At 30.9% G+C, this 17,938-nt stretch overlaps 2 protein-coding genes and 1 pseudogene across 11 annotated transcripts in view; all 3 read left to right on the top strand.

Moving 5' to 3' along the window:
* The window catches only part of LOC145974535 (putative multidrug resistance-associated protein lethal(2)03659), a 338,604-nt gene extending 336,102 nt beyond the window's left edge, over positions 1-2,502 (top strand). For all 8 annotated transcript variants that reach the window (XM_083104431.1, XM_083104438.1, XM_083104432.1 and 5 more), the window contains 2 exons: positions 2,030-2,137; positions 2,336-2,502. In XM_083104431.1, the coding sequence (XP_082960557.1) occupies positions 2,030-2,137; positions 2,336-2,368 (141 nt within the window). In that variant the 3' untranslated portion in view covers positions 2,369-2,502. The remainder of the gene's footprint in view (positions 1-2,029; positions 2,138-2,335) is intronic.
* Positions 2,503-5,621: 3,119 nt separating this feature from the next.
* LOC145974540 (uncharacterized) lies at positions 5,622-17,699 on the top strand. 3 transcript variants are annotated; one of them, XM_083104443.1, is made up of 12 exons: positions 5,625-6,736; positions 7,164-7,268; positions 7,755-8,404; positions 10,755-11,936; positions 12,113-12,361; positions 12,443-12,526; positions 12,612-12,713; positions 12,888-13,004; positions 13,152-13,265; positions 15,253-15,482; positions 15,856-17,139; positions 17,381-17,699. In XM_083104443.1, the coding sequence occupies exons 4-10, from the start codon at positions 11,876-11,878 to the stop codon at positions 15,390-15,392; spliced, it is 867 nt and encodes a 288-aa protein (XP_082960569.1). In that variant the 5' UTR covers positions 5,625-6,736; positions 7,164-7,268; positions 7,755-8,404; positions 10,755-11,875; the 3' UTR covers positions 15,393-15,482; positions 15,856-17,139; positions 17,381-17,699. The 3 variants fall into 3 exon arrangements, with proteins under 3 accessions (XP_082960571.1, XP_082960569.1, XP_082960570.1); XM_083104444.1 differs by having other exon boundaries at positions 11,734-11,936; XM_083104445.1 differs by lacking the exon at positions 12,888-13,004 and having other exon boundaries at positions 5,622-6,736.
* Positions 9,515-10,765, top strand: LOC145974541 (uncharacterized; annotated as a pseudogene).
* Positions 17,700-17,938: the final 239 nt, after the last annotated feature.

The raw sequence follows: 17,938 nt of genomic DNA on the forward strand, positions 1-17,938 counted from the left end.
AAATCGCGCACCACAAACTTGATAGCGGGAAAACGGAAAAAGAAAAGTTTGAATGTCTTCAAGAACGCACTGATAAATGCGAGCACTTGCAAAAAGTCTAAACACCCGCGGGAAAATCTGAACATTCGTAGTTTTCGTGAACTCGTCGATTTTTCACGATTATTCGAGAACGTTGCATGGAAACGATACACAACGAAACACGAACACTGGACAAATATGGCCGCCCTTGTCCTTCGTTCACCACGTGCAGGAATAATATGGCGGGAAAGTCACCCGGAAACTACACAAACACCGCACCAATATGGCCGCCTTGTCTTTTGTTCGCCATGTGCAGGACTAATATGGCGGGAAAGCTGTAACTTACACAGCTTGTAAAGCGCAATCAAGCGCGGAGATCACCACACTTAGATGATCATAAAAAAAAAGAAAACCTCGAAAAACCATGCACAATCCCACTTCTGAGGTTGTAATTGATGCGTTTTTATGGTCGCGGTTATTGCAGCGATTACGCGGTCAGGGAATAGTAAAGCTAGGAGAGGATTGGTTTAGATTCGAGGAAACGGTATAAGAAAAGTCCGGGAGATGCTGGGGCAAAATATATGTATATTCTTGGAACAGTTAAGGTACAAGGAGTAAACATTGTCGCCGTGGAACAAAGACCGAAACGCGAAGCCCGTATACCGGTAATCTAACGCCGCTCGTGCAGTGATTATACACAACACTGCCGGAGGGAAACGGGCACGACTATAAGGCGAGAACAAATTGCGTATGTCGAATAATGGCCACTACGTGCAAAGACTGTTGCTCTGTTCAACGCTGGGTTGCAACTGTTACTGCGCCGGTGGTCGTGATCGTCCACTTCGAGACGCGCGCACCGCCGCGCGCCGCAGCCAATCACGTTGCGCTAAGTCACGCAAACGTAGCGCACTAGCGCCAAACGCTAGCGCCATTACATGGCGACTGGTCTTACACTTCGCATAGAAAGTTGCAAACTCATGTGGAACCATACAATAATAGACCTCGTTTCGCGCTGACTCAGAGGTGGTGTGAACCTCGCTTTGCATAGAAAGTTAAAATAACCTTGACCTTCTTGGAAGTTAAATCAACATTGCTTAGGAATTCATATAGTCGAATGTTGCATATAATTCGTGGAAATCTTTTCGTTAATAAATTTTTAATAAACAACAAGCGACGGCTAAAACCTTCTGAAGGTTATTCAGAAGGGTGACCTCTATAACACATGTCAAGGTCAAGGTCATCAGAGGTTATTCCCCTAAAGTAAATAATTACTTTGTAATTTATAGAACTTGATTTGAATTTCTCGAGAAAAAATTTTTTTATTAAGTTACGGCATGTTAAAAACGTAATTTTAAAGAATTAAACAGTGTGTTCTATTTTAAACGCAGAATAAGGAACATAAAAAAATTATTTAAAACCACCAACTGCGCGTTAAAGTTGAAACTTCAAGCTTCAAAATGCTTTTTTAATTTTCTGTTTACGATGATTTTTCGACAAGTTTCAGCGGTTTGAAAATAGCCCAATTTTTAGAGTACAGAAAGTGTTCCCCATTTTTTTAGTAATGTATATTTTACAATGTTTTAAAATATTGCTGCAATATTGCTGAAGTAATATTGTAAAATAATGCAATATTTCTGCAATATGCTGTGTTTTAACGTTGCAGTAATACTGCAAGTTTCTATAGTAATGTCACAGTGGAATTTATTAAAATTTTAATTTAAAATTTAGTTATAAAGATATATGAAAAATTGGAAACTTGCCAAAAAAGTGATCTCCTTCGTTGAGGAAAAAATATTTCTTAATGATCTCAAGAATCTATCATTAATCGGTAATGCCAATTCTAAGATACTCTGTATATACATACTATGTATATACGCACACATACACGCATATGTGCACATATGTATGTACACATACATACACACATGCATATATACGTGTATATGTGTGTATATGTGTGTATTCAAAATAAAAGCATAATTGCGATGACATTTTTGGATACTAATTTCAGGAATGTGACCATCCATATATTCTTTTAAAACGAAAAGGATATTTTTATAATATGGTACAACAAACTGGTTCTGTAATGGCTAAAAATCTTATCGATATAGCTACAAAAGTAAGTAATAAATTCTTTATTAATAGAAATATAAAATGATTTTATCATAAAGTAAAATATCCCGTAGTTAAATATTTTATTTAGTATTCTCTGAAATGATAAAAATATATTATATTTATTAAAGTTTAATTAAGTACAATTTATTATTAAGTACATTTATAAATTCTGCTATTAATAAGTTATTATGATTATTTATAGAGTTATGAAAAGAATAAACCGCAGTACAGATAATCCTAATTTTCAATTATGTACCAAGTTTTCTAAAATAATGTTGTGTCACATACACACATATTCATTGATAAATTTATTATCAATATCTATATCAAGTATGATGCATATTTTATAATAAAATTATTTTTAATGACTCTCTTATGTTTTTGTGTTTTACCTTCCCCCTCTCTCACTCTTTCTTGCTCTCTTCCCCTCTTCCTCTCTCCCTCCCTTTTCTCCTTCTTTCTCTGTCCTTCCTCTCTTTGCCCTCTTTCCCTTTTTCTTCCTCTCCCTCTCTTCCCCCTTTCTCTCTCTCTCTCGCTCTTTCTTTCTTTCTTTCTCTCTTATGTTTCTAATTTTATATTATACCTTTTAGAAAACTCATAATATAAAAAGAAAAATGTTAGCATAAAGATAATATAAAAATAAGAGAGATCTCACAGATAAAATAAAACAGATAAATATTTATTTCAAAAGATTTTTTTTCGCTCGATTATCTTGAACTTGACATATATCTATATAGCACGGCACGGATTGCAGCAACATTGCAACACTTTTTGTAAGATTACAGAAACATTGTGACATGTTGTTGCAACGTTGTTATATTTCATAACAATAAAATGTCCACCTATGCAAAAACATTATAATGTAATATTGTAGCAACATAGCACTGTAATATATATGCAATAGTACTTTGTGTATATTCATATCTGAAAATAACCGGATTTTGATCGTGACGATGGAGCTTTTCTCATAACAGTTGTGAAAATCGCATTCAAAGTAGCAGATTTGTAGAAATTTGTACTTTCCCTCTGTTTTCATTTAAGTTATCATCATCTATTTTAATATCATCCAATTGATACACTGTGGCTGTGCTATAGGTCGAGTAGTGGCACCCGTTTAATCACGTTAATATTGACACAATCCCAATTGATCACGTTGATATTGACCAAGTTAATATTAATCATGTTGATATTAAGAAGATGCTAGACTGTCCTGTTTTACCAACTAAAACGATTATTTTTTTATAAACTGAAATGTTTTTATTGGTTAAATAGAATAATAAATCTTTTTCCATGATTAAAATGCACTTTGCAATTAACTACAAAGTTTCCAAGTTTATGTTAAAAAAAACAAAAAAAATTACAAAATTCGAATTTTTTTAACGGATTCTGGTGTCAGGTCGTAACAATATTTGCTTAATATAAAAGTTTTGCAATTTGTACGTACGAAATAAGATAGCTTCGTGGTGGGAATTGCATGAAGGAATATCAGTGAACGTCCAGTTTAGAAGCCTGGTAAAAAATATATGCAACAAAATGTTTAATAAAAAAAGTCCTTAAAAATAATTTACAGTAATTTTCCCTCACAAAATCATTTTTCTAAAAAACAAAATAAATAATTTTCCTAAAAAAATACTAAAAAATAAAATATCAAAACTAAATATGAAATCAATAATTACTATCAGCCAAGTACTTCAGAGCAATTTGTAAATTTGATTTAATATTTGCCATGAAATCAATTTTACATTGTAGAAATATTCATAAATTCTCCCTAAGAAATTAAAACGCATTTTATATTTATTTGTAACGCGGTCGCCTTTCTCGACGCTCCGGATCGGCTCGTCGGTTAGTCAGGATTCGAGAGAAGGGGAGAATCAAGCTTGTGCGAACAATGCGGGAAACAATCTTTATTATTACAAATATTTACAGTATGTACAAGTGGTATGTTGGTGTGCGTGGTGTGTGTGTGTGTGTGTGTGTGTGTGTGTGTGTGTGTGTGTTGGTGCGGTTGAACGTGTTCGTATCGTAGTGTGTATGGAATTCTAGTCGTGATTAAATCGAGGCGGTAAGCTATGTACAAGGCAGAATGCAAGCGTGCGCGGACGATTAAAGCTAGGCGGGAAGCTATGTACATACAAGGCAGAACGCAAACGCGGGCGGAATATCGCAACGGTCGGTGGCGCAACTTAAACTACTGTACAAAGCGGAAGAGCTGAGTGTCACGTCAGCCCTGGAATCCGGAGACACCCGGTCGAATCGAGAGACACCTCGATAGCGGAACCGCGAAACACCTCGGTCAGGAAGTCGGAGACACCCGGCTGAATCGAGAGACACCTCGATAGCGGATCCGAGAAACACCTCGGTCAGGAAGCCGGAGACACCCGGCTAAATCGAGAGACACCTCAATAGCGGATCCGAGAAACACCTCGGTCAGGAAGCTGGAGACACCCGGCTGAGTCGAGAGACACCTCGATAGCGGATCCGAGAAACACCTCGGTCAGGAAGCCGGAGACACCCGGCTGAATCGAGAGACACCTCGATAGCAGATCCGAGAAACACCTCGATCAGGAAGCCGGAGACACCCGGTTGGATCGAGAGACACCTCGATAGCGGATCCGAGAAACACCTCGGTCAGGAAACCGGAGACACCCGGCTGAATCGAGAGACACCTCGATGCGGACTGGTAGTGGATTCGAGAAACACCTCGATTTAATGATCTGGTTGGAGCGTTCGTTAAGATCGTAGGACAGGATCTGGTCTCGATGAGCCGGCTCGGCCCAAAGCTGCCAGATCTCCGCCGCAAGCAACATGCAACATGTCGTGGAGGGGGTGACGAGGATGTGAGCGTAAGCGTACGTGTGAGCTCGACGCTTCGGCTAGCTTCGGATAGTAGAAGAGGACAGAATACAGTCTTCTGTCTCCTTCCTACCGAGCTGGCAACGAAAGACGGGCGACACGCGACGCGTGACGCGTGACGCTCCTCGATATCTCGATATGCGCTCAATGTTTCTTTTACAGCTTTTTTATCGTATTTGTTTATAATATATATGTATATATATTATACAAATATATATACAAATATAAATATATACTAAATATATTACAAAAATATATTATAAAACTATTTAATATAACAATTTAACTTGTTTTCTCCATACATATACATTTAAAATAATAAAATAAAAAAATTTAATGAGTGTGGCGATTTTTCACACCACCCACGGGGTATCACCAATGGCGCGTTAGGTTTTTTTATGTGGGCCTTCGCCTAGAGCCCTATTATACCACATTGCATTATTTTGTCTTTTACAAGTATGATGTCTGTTATACAGACAAGATAATTTTTATACTCTTGCTTTTTACAAATATGTTGTCTGTTACACAGACAAGATGTTTTTAATACTTTTGCTTTCCACAAATATGATGTCTGTTACACAGACAAGATGTTTTTCACTACTTACCTTTTACATATATGTTATCTGTTATACAGACAAGAATATTCTTAATACTCTTACTTTTTACAAGTATGATGTCTGTTACACAGACAAAATGTTTTTCACATACTTACCTTTTACAAGCATAATGTTTTTAATAAATTTATTATTTATGAGATGAGGGGCCAGCTATGTCAATAGTATCTGCAGCATGTAACTTTAAAATACTTTTATTTTTTTTAGCAACGGTAACATATAATTTATCCGCTGACATAAGAGACAAATGCTTTTCATCAATTTTCATTTTGATAGCTGTTTCGCCTCTCATTTTTAATGCAGATTTAAATACATAAATAGCATTAACAGTAGCTGACGAAAAACTGTTACGTTTTTTTGTTTTTAAATTATTTAAAAGAGAAAACATTATTTCCGGATCGGCATTTGAATTTGGAAGAGATCTAATAGTACTTATAATATTTGTTAAATTGGGATATTTGGCAAGATTATTGTGTAGATTTTGTAAAATTTTTTTCCACATGCTGTCGAAATTTAATTTAGAAAAGTTTTGTTTTTCTTCCATTGTAAAATCTGATGGTAACCCTAACAGCACATGATATCTTACGAATATTCTATATTCATACTGTGAATATACGTACTGTACGTAATATGTGGAGAACATCTCTATAATATCTCTCGTAGTATATTATTTCTCGTATATTCTGAGGATATAGTTTTACTATCTTTCATAGTATATTACTAGTCGTATATTCTCAGAATATACTTTTGATTTACGCACTTATTTATTAGCGGATATGTATAGCAATTCCCGATAGAACCGAAAAATTGTATACGCTCGCTCCTCTCTCGGAAGGCACTGGCAAATCACCGAGAAATCTTGCCAAGAGAATCTCTCTATTTTTCAGCCGTTCGGAATCGGCATTAAACTGTAGGTCCCATATACGTGTGATAATCTGATGCGCAACACAGGTATATGAAAGAGAGAGATCACTATGTTCGGACACGAACAAAAGGACTAAGAAGAAGAATGTATAGCAATGCCATTTTGGATATAATTCCGGTGCTGGCGCTGGTCTCTTCCCTCTTGCTAATGATAGTACGATAACGTGATACAGTTAAGCACGATAACGTGATCAGTTATACTTTAATCGCAGGTAATCCTTTTCATTTCTTTAAAAATATATCAAACATAATAGATATTTTATAAGAGATATTTCCGCATGAAAGATTTTTTAAATATTTCTTTTTCATATTTGATAATTGACACAATAAAATATTTTGTTGGAAATTAACCTCAAATTTGATAATCGCATATTTAAAACTTGTGTAATTTATCATAAGTTTATATTTAATATATATTAAAATACTTGTTATATTATCTACACAATTCTATACAATTCTTGTATTTTTGCAAATCGTTTTCTTTAAATAAAAATCTGCATACATAGTGGCATGCATATTCGCACACGCGCATACATACACACATATTAACACAGAGAAACTTAATAGAACACAAGAACAACAAGGACTCAACACGTGTTTAAAAAAATTCAGAGTTAAATTATATACTTTATGTTGCAGCATTGCCACAACAGTGCAAAGTTCTGCTATTTGCAGAATTGGTAATAGGATTTTGTGCCCCATAGCCATACAAGCGCACATAGCTGGTGGGACACACAACAAAGAGTAAGTAATATGATCCATAAAAAAATTTACATTTTTCATTCTTTATGTCTTTTGTCTTCTTTACATTCTTGTGTACTTTCGATACATTTCTTTCGATTTGATTGCCTACCAATTTGGTACATCTTCGATTCATTATCAATATATAGAATGCTTTTTATAGACATGAAATTATTTATAACGATTATTTATTGAAGTTACATTATATTTACAAACACATTTTTGAACACAATTGAAAATATTAATAGAAATGCTCTTATTTTTAAATCAGTTGAAAAGAACGATGATAAACATTTAACATGTAACATTGCTTTAAAAATCTAGTTAATATTTTGTTTTATATATGCGTTTTGTGTTTGAGTTGTTAAATATGTATTAAAGATTTATGTGTGATTTATTGAGTTGTTAATTATGTATTAAAGATTTGTGTGTGTGTTTGTGTTTATTTGCATGTGTATATATTCTTATAAAATTTTCATTATGTTGCAGCGTTGCCAACAGTGCGAAGTTCTGCTATTTGCAGAATTGGTAATAGGATTTTGTGCCCCATAGGCATACAAGCGCACATAGTTGGTGGCACACAAAACAAGAATATACATGTGTGTGAAATACATATGTATGAAATATATATGTATATATACACATATATATACAGGACACAAAGTGAGAAGATACATATTCCCTGGCAAAAATGAGACGTTTGTTTGGCGTTTACATGAACGTTTGTAGAAGTTCGTCGAGAGTTTAAAAACGATTAGTAAAGAGTTTGTAGAACAAAAATTGCAACACTGCAGCGTTTAAAACACGTTTGTACGTTATAGCGTAATCGTAAACGTTTGAAAAGTCTGAGTAAACTCTGTACACGAAGATGTATCAACGTTTACTGAACGTACTCTGAAAAATGTTACCTCAGCATTGGAAAACTTTCATGTAACATTATATAAAGAGTTTGTAGAACAAAAATTGCAACACTGCAGCGTTTGATAAGCATTCAAAACCCAACAGCGTTATGTAAGTGCTCTTACAAAGTTTGAAAAGCATATAAACTCTCAGAAAACCCTCACTCAACGGTTGTTAACGCTTTGTAAAGTTTCTTATTTTCGCCAGGGTTAATATTAATTGGATTCTGGAACAACCAAGTAAGTTTTATAATATGAATTATAAGTTTTATAATTAGATTAATTGTTAGTTTTTTATTTCTATTAGTTTTTTAGAACGGTTCAAAATTATTAAAAGTTTATTTATATAAATTTACGAGAGATAAACCGCTGAGGGCATTGCGGTGTACAGATTTGAGGCATTACTGGGCATTGCTTGGGCATTACTTAGGCATTATTAGGTTTTATTGAAGTATTAATGCGTATTATGGACGTTATTAAAGTATTATTAAGTCTTTTCTTCCAAATAATAATTTTAAATTTATTAAAATTTAAATTATTAAATTTTAAAAATTTAACAGTAATGCCCAGGAATTGGGCATTAGTAGGCATTAGTGTACATAATTTTGATCAGCGGTTTACCCCTCGTAAATTTATTATGACATGAAATTGTTTTATATTAGTATTATAATTCTACATATAAAATAATAAAAGAGAATACATACATATATATTTTCTCCTCCCTTTAAATAAAAACTTTTAAAGAATTAATAGTAAAAAAATTTTATGTAGCTCACAATTTTCTGAAAATCTATTTTTTAATTTTCTTAAAAAGTATTTTATTTAAATAAAATATTTGAAAATTTTAATATTATTTCTAATTTGATTTTGTCTTTAAATTAAGCATTAATATAGCATATTTGTAAAATTAAACATTTAATATTTGTAAAATATGCTACATTAATGCTTAGTTTAAAGAAAGAAACTTAGTTTAAAGAAAAAAATCAACTTAGAAATATTAAAAATTTTCAAATATTTTATTTAAATAAAATACTTTTTAAGAAGATTGAAAAATAAATTCTTAGAAAATTTTGAACTATATATAAAATTTTTTTACTATTACGTTTTTTTAAATTTTTATTTAAAAGGAGGAAAAAATATATATGTATTCTCTTTTATTATTTCTCTTTTATAGTATTTCTCTTTTATTATATATAGAATTATGTTAACAGAAATATTTTTGCAATGCTGCATCACAAAAATTTTTTATAAGAAAAAAAATTTTACAACAAAATTACATAAAAATAAATATTTAAAATTTATACATATAATAATTATAACAATATTAATAATATATATAACAGTACATATTATATTATAATATTAATAATATTCAATATAAAATTACACATAAAATTAGTGTTTTAATATATTAATAAAGCAGAATAGTTAATACACACAGTATAAAAATGGATAAAAAGCGGTCAAGGAAAGACGCTGCATGTGTATCAAAACGACATTTAAAAAGACTAGCTATACAAGAATCCGAAATTGTTTGTGATGCTTTATTAAGCGGGACTACAGCATTATCATATAGTAATATTAATTATCAATATACAGAACATTTAGAAAATGCTTCTACAGTTAATTCAGATATGATAAATCAAACTGCTGAGAATGTTGTAACTGAAGATTATATTGTTCAAAACGAAAATAATGATATACCAAATTGGCAATAATCTTCCGTTAGTGATTCTTCTGAATCGGAAACTTATTTAATATCTGAAAAGGAGAATATAACAGACGACAATTTTAAAAGTGATCTTGCTATCTGGGCTGTACAATATCAAATTTCGCATACGGCTCTAAGAGCCGTACTTCAGAGACTAAGGAATCATTCATGTTTTTCATCATTATCTTTAGATGCTCGTTCATTTTTAAAAACTCCAAGAAAACAAGAGCTGCGTACGGTAATACCAGGAACATATTACCATTTTGGATTAAAAAAATCAATAGTTAATATATTTACCTTCATAAAAAACAATGAAACAGTTGATAGTATTAAAATAGCTATTAATATCGACGGATTTATTGCCACTTTCAAAGTCATCACAACAACAATTTTGGCCCATACTTGGTTCAATTCTTCCGTATAATACTGTATTTGTTATTGGAATTTATCATGGAATGGAAAAACCGGCAAATGTCAATGATTTTTTATCAGAATTTGTGAACGAGGCTACAGAAATGTGCGAAAATGGAATTTATATTAATGGTCGTAATATACAATGCAGAATAGAAGCTTTGATATGTGATATACCGGCAAAAGCATTTGTTCTGTGCGTAAAAGGACATTCCGGATATTCTAGTTGTACTAAATGCACAACAGAAGGAGAATATATAGGAAATCGTATGTGCTTCCCACAAATAAATGCACTAGCTAGATCAGATGAAGATTTTATTCAAAAGATTGATGACAATTATCATAAACCAGATATAACATGCAGTTTATTAAAAATTCCTCATTTCAAGCCTGTTACAAATGTTCCACTGGATTATATGCATCTAGTGTGCTTGGGAATAATGCGTAAATTAATTTATTTATGGCTAGATGGAAAATCTTATTATCGGCTATAACATAGAGCCGTTGAAGAAATATCTACACGTTTAACAATTCAGTTGAAGCCATCAATACCTATGGAATTCGCAAGAAAGCCGCGAAAACTGGATTATGTAAAATTATGGAAAGCCACGGAATATAGATTAATACTGTTGTATACGGGTCCATTGGGTTTTCAATCTATATTAAAAAATAGTGTTTACATCAATTTTATGACACTACATGTAATTATTAGAATATTGTCTTCAAAGGATTTAAATGATGAATATCTATCTTATGCACAAGATCTAGTTTCTTTTTTTATTAAAACATTTATCAAACTTTATGGAGTGCAAAACGTATCGCATAATATTCATAGTCTTATACATCTCATAGACGATGTCAAAAAATTTGAATCACTTGATAACTTCAGTGCATTCAAGTTTGAGAACTACATGCAAGTGTTGAAAAAGTATCTCAGAAAAGCGGAGAAACCTTTAGAACAAGTCATACGGAGATGTATTGAAAAAGAAATTAATTTAAATACATCATTGACTGATTTGTCAGATTCTGTTTTGATACATCCAAAATTAATTTCATTACATAATGATGGTCCACTTTTACCTGATTGCAATAATCCACAATATAAAATCTTCAAGTACAACGGACTTACATTTAAAGCTGGAATGCTGGCAGATAATTGTTGCGGTTTAAGTTGTGGTGCTATTGTATGTATTCAAAATATTGCATACTGTATAAAAAGAAATATTCCTGTTATTATCGGATGCGAATTTTTGGAAAAAGAAGATTTATTCAGTGTTCCTTGTCTATCTTCGTTGCTTGGGATTTATTCTGTAAAATCATTCTCAGATTTAAAATCATGGCCATTGAAGAATGTGATAAAAAAATATGTGAAATTGCAATGCGAAAATAAGTGTGCAGTTTTTCCATTGTTACATAACGAAATATAATTGATATTTCTTACAAACAGAATGTCCGATAAATTTTATGCAATCGTCGAATTCGAAGATGGACTGCAATTAATACCAAATAATTGATTAAGTGGAGACTTAACAAAAGCGTTCTAGCCAAACTTTACAAATAACAAGCGATATGATAAAGCGGTAAAACTTATGGAAAAACCGGAATGTACTTGGTTGGAACATCCCATTCGAAAAACATATGGAACATCTTGTAAGCAATGTTATATTTTTTTGGAATACATTATTGCAATTTTTTGCATGTAAATTTATTTTGATCTTTTAATAATATAAGAAAAAAATATGATTTATTAAAAAATGATTTGTTAAATATTATAAAATTTTTATTTATTAAATTACATTAAAAAAATAATATATTATTTATTTTAGATAACTATGCAATAGCAAGGAAGAAGTTGAAAGAGGCCGAGGAATTATCAAACATTAACTCCGGCACTGAAAGAGAGGAAAATTTAAAAAAAACAAGAAAAGTTAGAGCCGCTAAAACAATTGACGAATCGAGTGAAGATGAATTGTCTGAGGAAATGGTAGCATTAGACATTCCAAAATTTCCAAAGCATTTTATAACTGCAGAAACCAACAAAAAAACGTTGAAAATTACAAATAATATACAAAAAAGTAAGCATGATTAAACAATAAAAATGACAATAGATTTAAACAAGATGACATTTTAATAAAACGCTGATTTATAAATTACAGATTTTAATTATTCTAAGATAAACTATACAAAGAAATCGCAAACAAAAAATAAATGTACTGAAGAAAAAGGAACAGATGATTCTTGTAAGTATGATGTCATCAATTTATTCAACTATATTGTAATAGTATAATAATAAAATAGTATAATAATAAAAATATTTTATTTTAGATTATCTACATTGTGATGAAGCAGACGCAGAATCATTTTATGTTAATAACACTATCGAATTAAAAAATGTGACATCAAATCCAATATTGATTTATGAGCAAGGTATGCAAGTTTTATTATTTTATTTTAGTTATGACTATTTATGATGTATTTTGGAATTATATATATATACATATTTTATTTTTAAAGATTTTTTAATTTAAGATTCTGATTTTTAATATTAAAATTATATTGAAATAGTACGACAGAAACATATGACAGAAACATTATTTTTAGATCTGAATTGCAATGAAAATTTATCTAATACGGAACAATCATTAGTTAAGGAAATTAATGGAAATATGCCAACTCAACTAGACAAAAACCCATTAAATTCATTTATTAATAAGCAAGGTACAATGCACATAATTTTATCTATTTTAGTTACTTTTATTTTGTATATATTTTATAATTACAATCTTTATAATTTTGGCTTAATATTTTTCAATATTAAAATTATATTGAAATAGTGAGACGAGATAAATCTTTTATTATATTTAGGTCTCCATTGCAATGAAAATTTTGATGTATCTACAGAATCTACAGAATTCGAGAAAGATAATACAAATGTTCCGATCCGCCTAGAAAAATCAAATCCATTGATTAATAAGCAAGGTACGATGCAAGTAATTTTATATTTGTTTAATTATGATTATTTATGATATATTTTACTTAATCATAGCATATATTTTACCTGATATTTTTCTGTTATTTTTATGTTAAATATATACATACAGAATTTTACAATCATTTTATATTTTATTTATACATATTTCCCACATATATGTGTGTGTATATATATATATATATATATATATATATATATATATATATATAGATAAAATATAAAATGTAAGAAATATGCATAAATAAAATATTAAATGTTTGTAAAATTTCATATATACAGGGTGATCCAGAACAAACGTTTGTCTTTAAAAAAATAAATTGTCGAGTCTATTCTAAGACGATTTTCACTTTACCAAAATTGTTTACGAGGCTTAGTTTTTAAATTATTAAATAAAATAGTTTGCGAATTACGGAACGAGTACAAGAGGTAGACAGGGACGGCGCAACTCACCGTCCGATACAGGCGATCATGTGGGGCGCTCGACGCGATCAGCTGATTGCTGCACACGATGAGTGTAACAATCAGTGTGTGTGTGTGTGTGTGTGTGTGTGTGTGTGTGTGTGTGTGTGTGTGTGTGTGTGTGTGTGTGTGTGTGTGTGTGTGATGTATTTATGCACGCGTATCCACACATGCACCGTACTCTCTCTCTCCCTCTTTCTCTCTCACTCTCTCACTCACTCACTCACTTATTCTTACCTTAATAATGAGATTCTTCATACTGCTGATAAATAGCAGTGCCCAGTGTGTTGGACGATAATAATCGTCGTCGACGAGACGTCGTTTCTTCAACACGCAGTCTGACACATCGTCAAATAAGCGAAGTTTTTTCTTTCATCACTTTCGACACTTTTACAAATTTACTCGCGCACTTAATCACTCACGATTGATAAAAGGAGGAATTTACCAACGGTTACGGTACGAATTTAATAAATGGTTAACGCATTTAATTATTAATTACACACTCGATTAAAGAAACGCGTTAACAGAACGCGATACTCGATGCAAAGCGCGCGACGCGACGACCGACGACAAGCAGGTCAGATTAGTACTAGCGCCTCTAGCGGCTAGAGGCGCTAGTACTAATCTGACCTGCTTGTCGTCGGTCGTCGCGTCGCGCGCTTTGCATCGAGTATCGCGTTCTGTTAACGCGTTTCTTTAATCGAGTGTGTAATTAATAATTAAATGCGTTAACCATTTATTAAATTCGTAACCGTTGGTAAATTCCTCCTTTTATCAATCGTGAGTGATTAAGTGCGCGAGTAAATTTGTAAAAGTGTCGAAAGTGATGAAAGAAAAAACTTCGCTTATTTGATGATGTGTCAGACTGCGTGTTGAAGAAACGACGTCTCGTCGACGACGATTATTATCGTGCAACACACTGGGCACTGCTATTTATCAGCAGTATGAAGAATCTCATTATTAAGAATAAGTGAGTGAGTGAGTGAGAGAGTGAGAGAGAAAGAGGGAGAGAAAGAGAGAGAAAGAGAGAGAGTACGGTGCATGTGTGGATACGCGTGCATAAATACATCACACACACACACACACACACACACACACACACACACACACACACACACACACACACTGATTGTTACACTCATCGTGTGCAGCAATCAGCTGATCGCGTCGAGCGCCCCACATGATCGCCTGTATCGGACGGTGAGTTGCGCCGTCCCTGTCTACCTCTTGTACTCGTTCCGTAATTCGCAAACTATTTTATTTAATAATTTAAAAACTAAGCCTCGTAGACAATTTTGGTAAAGTGAAAATCGTCTTAGAATAGACTCGACAATTTATTTTTTTAAAGATAAACGTTTGTTCTGGATCACCCTGTATATTCTTAATATGTATATTTGAAAAACGTTCAGAAAACATAGACAAGATAACATTTTCTAGGTGATTTCTAGATTATTTTTTAAATATGTTTGTTGATATATTTATAATCATATAAAATATTTGAAATGTATTTTACAGACTTTGAAAGGTTTCAACGATTTGTTATTCACAAACTTATAAGCTTAGAACTAAAAATTAACTCTATTGAGAGATCTCAAAAACTTATTTTAGAAAAGTTTCAATTAGAACTTTTGATACAGAAGAGAAGGAAATCATAGATATCTTTCAAGATTTACCATTGAAAAATGAAGATGATTTACAATCAATGGAAACCAAATTAAGCAATAATACTTTATCGAAATCAGATGGTGAGTTGAATATATTGTGTCTCAAAATGCGTTTATTTAATAATTATTTAAAAATCAAATATTAAATTTTTGTTTAAAGATATTTCATAATTTTTAATAAACATTTTTTATTAAAATGTCTATGAACTTGTTTGTCTATTAAAATGTCTATCTTGTATTAACTTGTGTGTTTATTAAAATGTCTATTAAGATATCTATTAAATGTCTAATAACTTGTTTAGAATATTAAATAATATATGTATATTTAATAACATATGTGTATTTCCCGCATGTGTTTATAATTTTTTTACTTTGATATTTTGTTACACTTTTTTACATATGTAATTTTATTATATAAAGTTTTTATATAGTCTTACTTTTGTAATAATTTCAGATTAAGGATGTATTGGACGGACCGTCTGTCTCAAAAGTTAATCCAAAATATCAAAAAATTAAAGTTGAGCAGAATACGAATTCTAATTGATCAAAAATGTTTTAAAAATCACGAAATCATACTTCAAAGTATTCTTTAATATAAATAGGTCTTAATTTCCAAGAAAATGTATAAATTTGTATATATTTCTCAAAGAAACATTTTTCATCTTAAAAGTTTTGAAAATATTGTACCCTAAATTCAACCTAAGAAAAATAAAATTATGGAATATCAATTTATCATAAAAAGCGAATAAAATATTTTCAACTGTTTTTCCAATTAATAAAATTCATTTTTATAGCATAGAGTGTGGTGAAATATTTTTATTAATGATGGAAACATTAAAAATAATTAATTAAAATACGATGTAAAATGCGACAACGCCGCAAAAATTTTTCATTTATTGGAAGTTGGCAGCAATTCTTTCCGTGTCAGAACTGTCGGAAGTCAGGTGTCGGCTGTCAAATACGTAGATTCGTGTAAAAAAAAAATAATTACTATTTTTCATTATGTCGGAATATAAAGATGGAAAATATCGTTGGAAAGGGAAAATAGTTAGTGAAAAAGTATTTTATCAAAGAAAAACACAAGCATCAAATTGCAAACGTCCAAAAAAGTCTCATTGTCAGTCAAAAACGATTGAGAAAAATGTCCGGAGTTTCAAACTTCAGAGTATGTTAAACTTCGTGCGCATCGTTTGATAAATAAGGTTATGCAGTGTTGCTACGTTTTATCATCGATTGCGTCAAACCGATAATCACAGTTATTTTTTAATAATAATTTCAAAACGAGCAAGTAAATCGTTTTAAAACTTTGTGGGAACATTTTTACATGAATGAAGAATATAATATTACAAAATCAAATTTTTATCATTGTTTTTTCATAGTTTGTAAATAATTTATTACCTGTCTCTTGAACGTTTACATAAGATCCTATGTTAAAATCGCTAAATTCAAAAATTAATAACTTTTAAAGGAGCAAGTAAAAAAATTTGAAATAATTCATGACGATTTAGGACGTTATTAAGAATGTTTAATTAAAAATTCACGGCGATCTCATTGATTGCAATATATCTCCAATACATCCTTAAACAATTAGCCCGTGTCACATGCCAAGATCTGAGAACTTCCTGTGTACGTCTTATGAAAACAATGTGTACAAACGAACTGGCAGTGAATTATAGTTGGTACGGTGCAAAGAAAAAAGAAAATTTTTCTAAATTACATATATGCAAAGTTATTATGGGTAAGTAAAATAAATTTAAAAATCTTTTATTATTGAATACTAAATTATATATAATTTTTGTACAAATTGAAAAACACAAATATTCATAATATTTATTTATTAAATTAGAATGTTTAACTAAAATGTTTCAAATGTTTATATTTTTAAAGATCATTTATATAAATTATAGAAATCGAGCGTGCACATTTTTAAAAAACAAAATTATTTTATTTATTAGTAAATAATGAAAACATTTTTTCAGCTGCAGCAAGGAAATTACATACAAATGCTACAGATGAAGAGATTTCAGCTCCCATAAAAATATGGTTGGCTCATGCCAAGGAACGTCTGCAGAGGCAAACATTAAATTAGTGAAAAATGAGTGCCAAAATGATCAAATGAATTTTCTTGAGTTTTCTTCTATATATATACTTATATATGATTGATAAAGTTATATAATTTACAATATAAAGTAGATAATATAAAGTATAATATAAAGTAGATAATATTCAAAAGATTATTAAAATAGAAAAGATTACTATATAAAAAGATTATATATAAGTTTGTTATTTTACTTAGAAAGTTGCAATATATATTATGTAATATATAAAAATATGTGCAATAATATATACATATATATATATAATAAACATTTAAATAAAAATATTTTATGAACAAAGTGTTGATATGTACCATTGATATATATACATACATACATATACACTACCGCTCAAAAGTATTTGCCCACCTAAGATACTTGTGCTCTAATGGCTAGGAATAAATAAAACAATGTAATAATCTTATGAAAAGTATTCATATA

This window comes from Camponotus vicinus, unplaced genomic scaffold (assembly GCF_025532165.1).
Source record: "Camponotus vicinus isolate PSW18456_S1 unplaced genomic scaffold, iyCamVici1.0 SCAF_7, whole genome shotgun sequence".
Classification (NCBI taxonomy): domain Eukaryota; kingdom Metazoa; phylum Arthropoda; class Insecta; order Hymenoptera; family Formicidae; genus Camponotus; species Camponotus vicinus.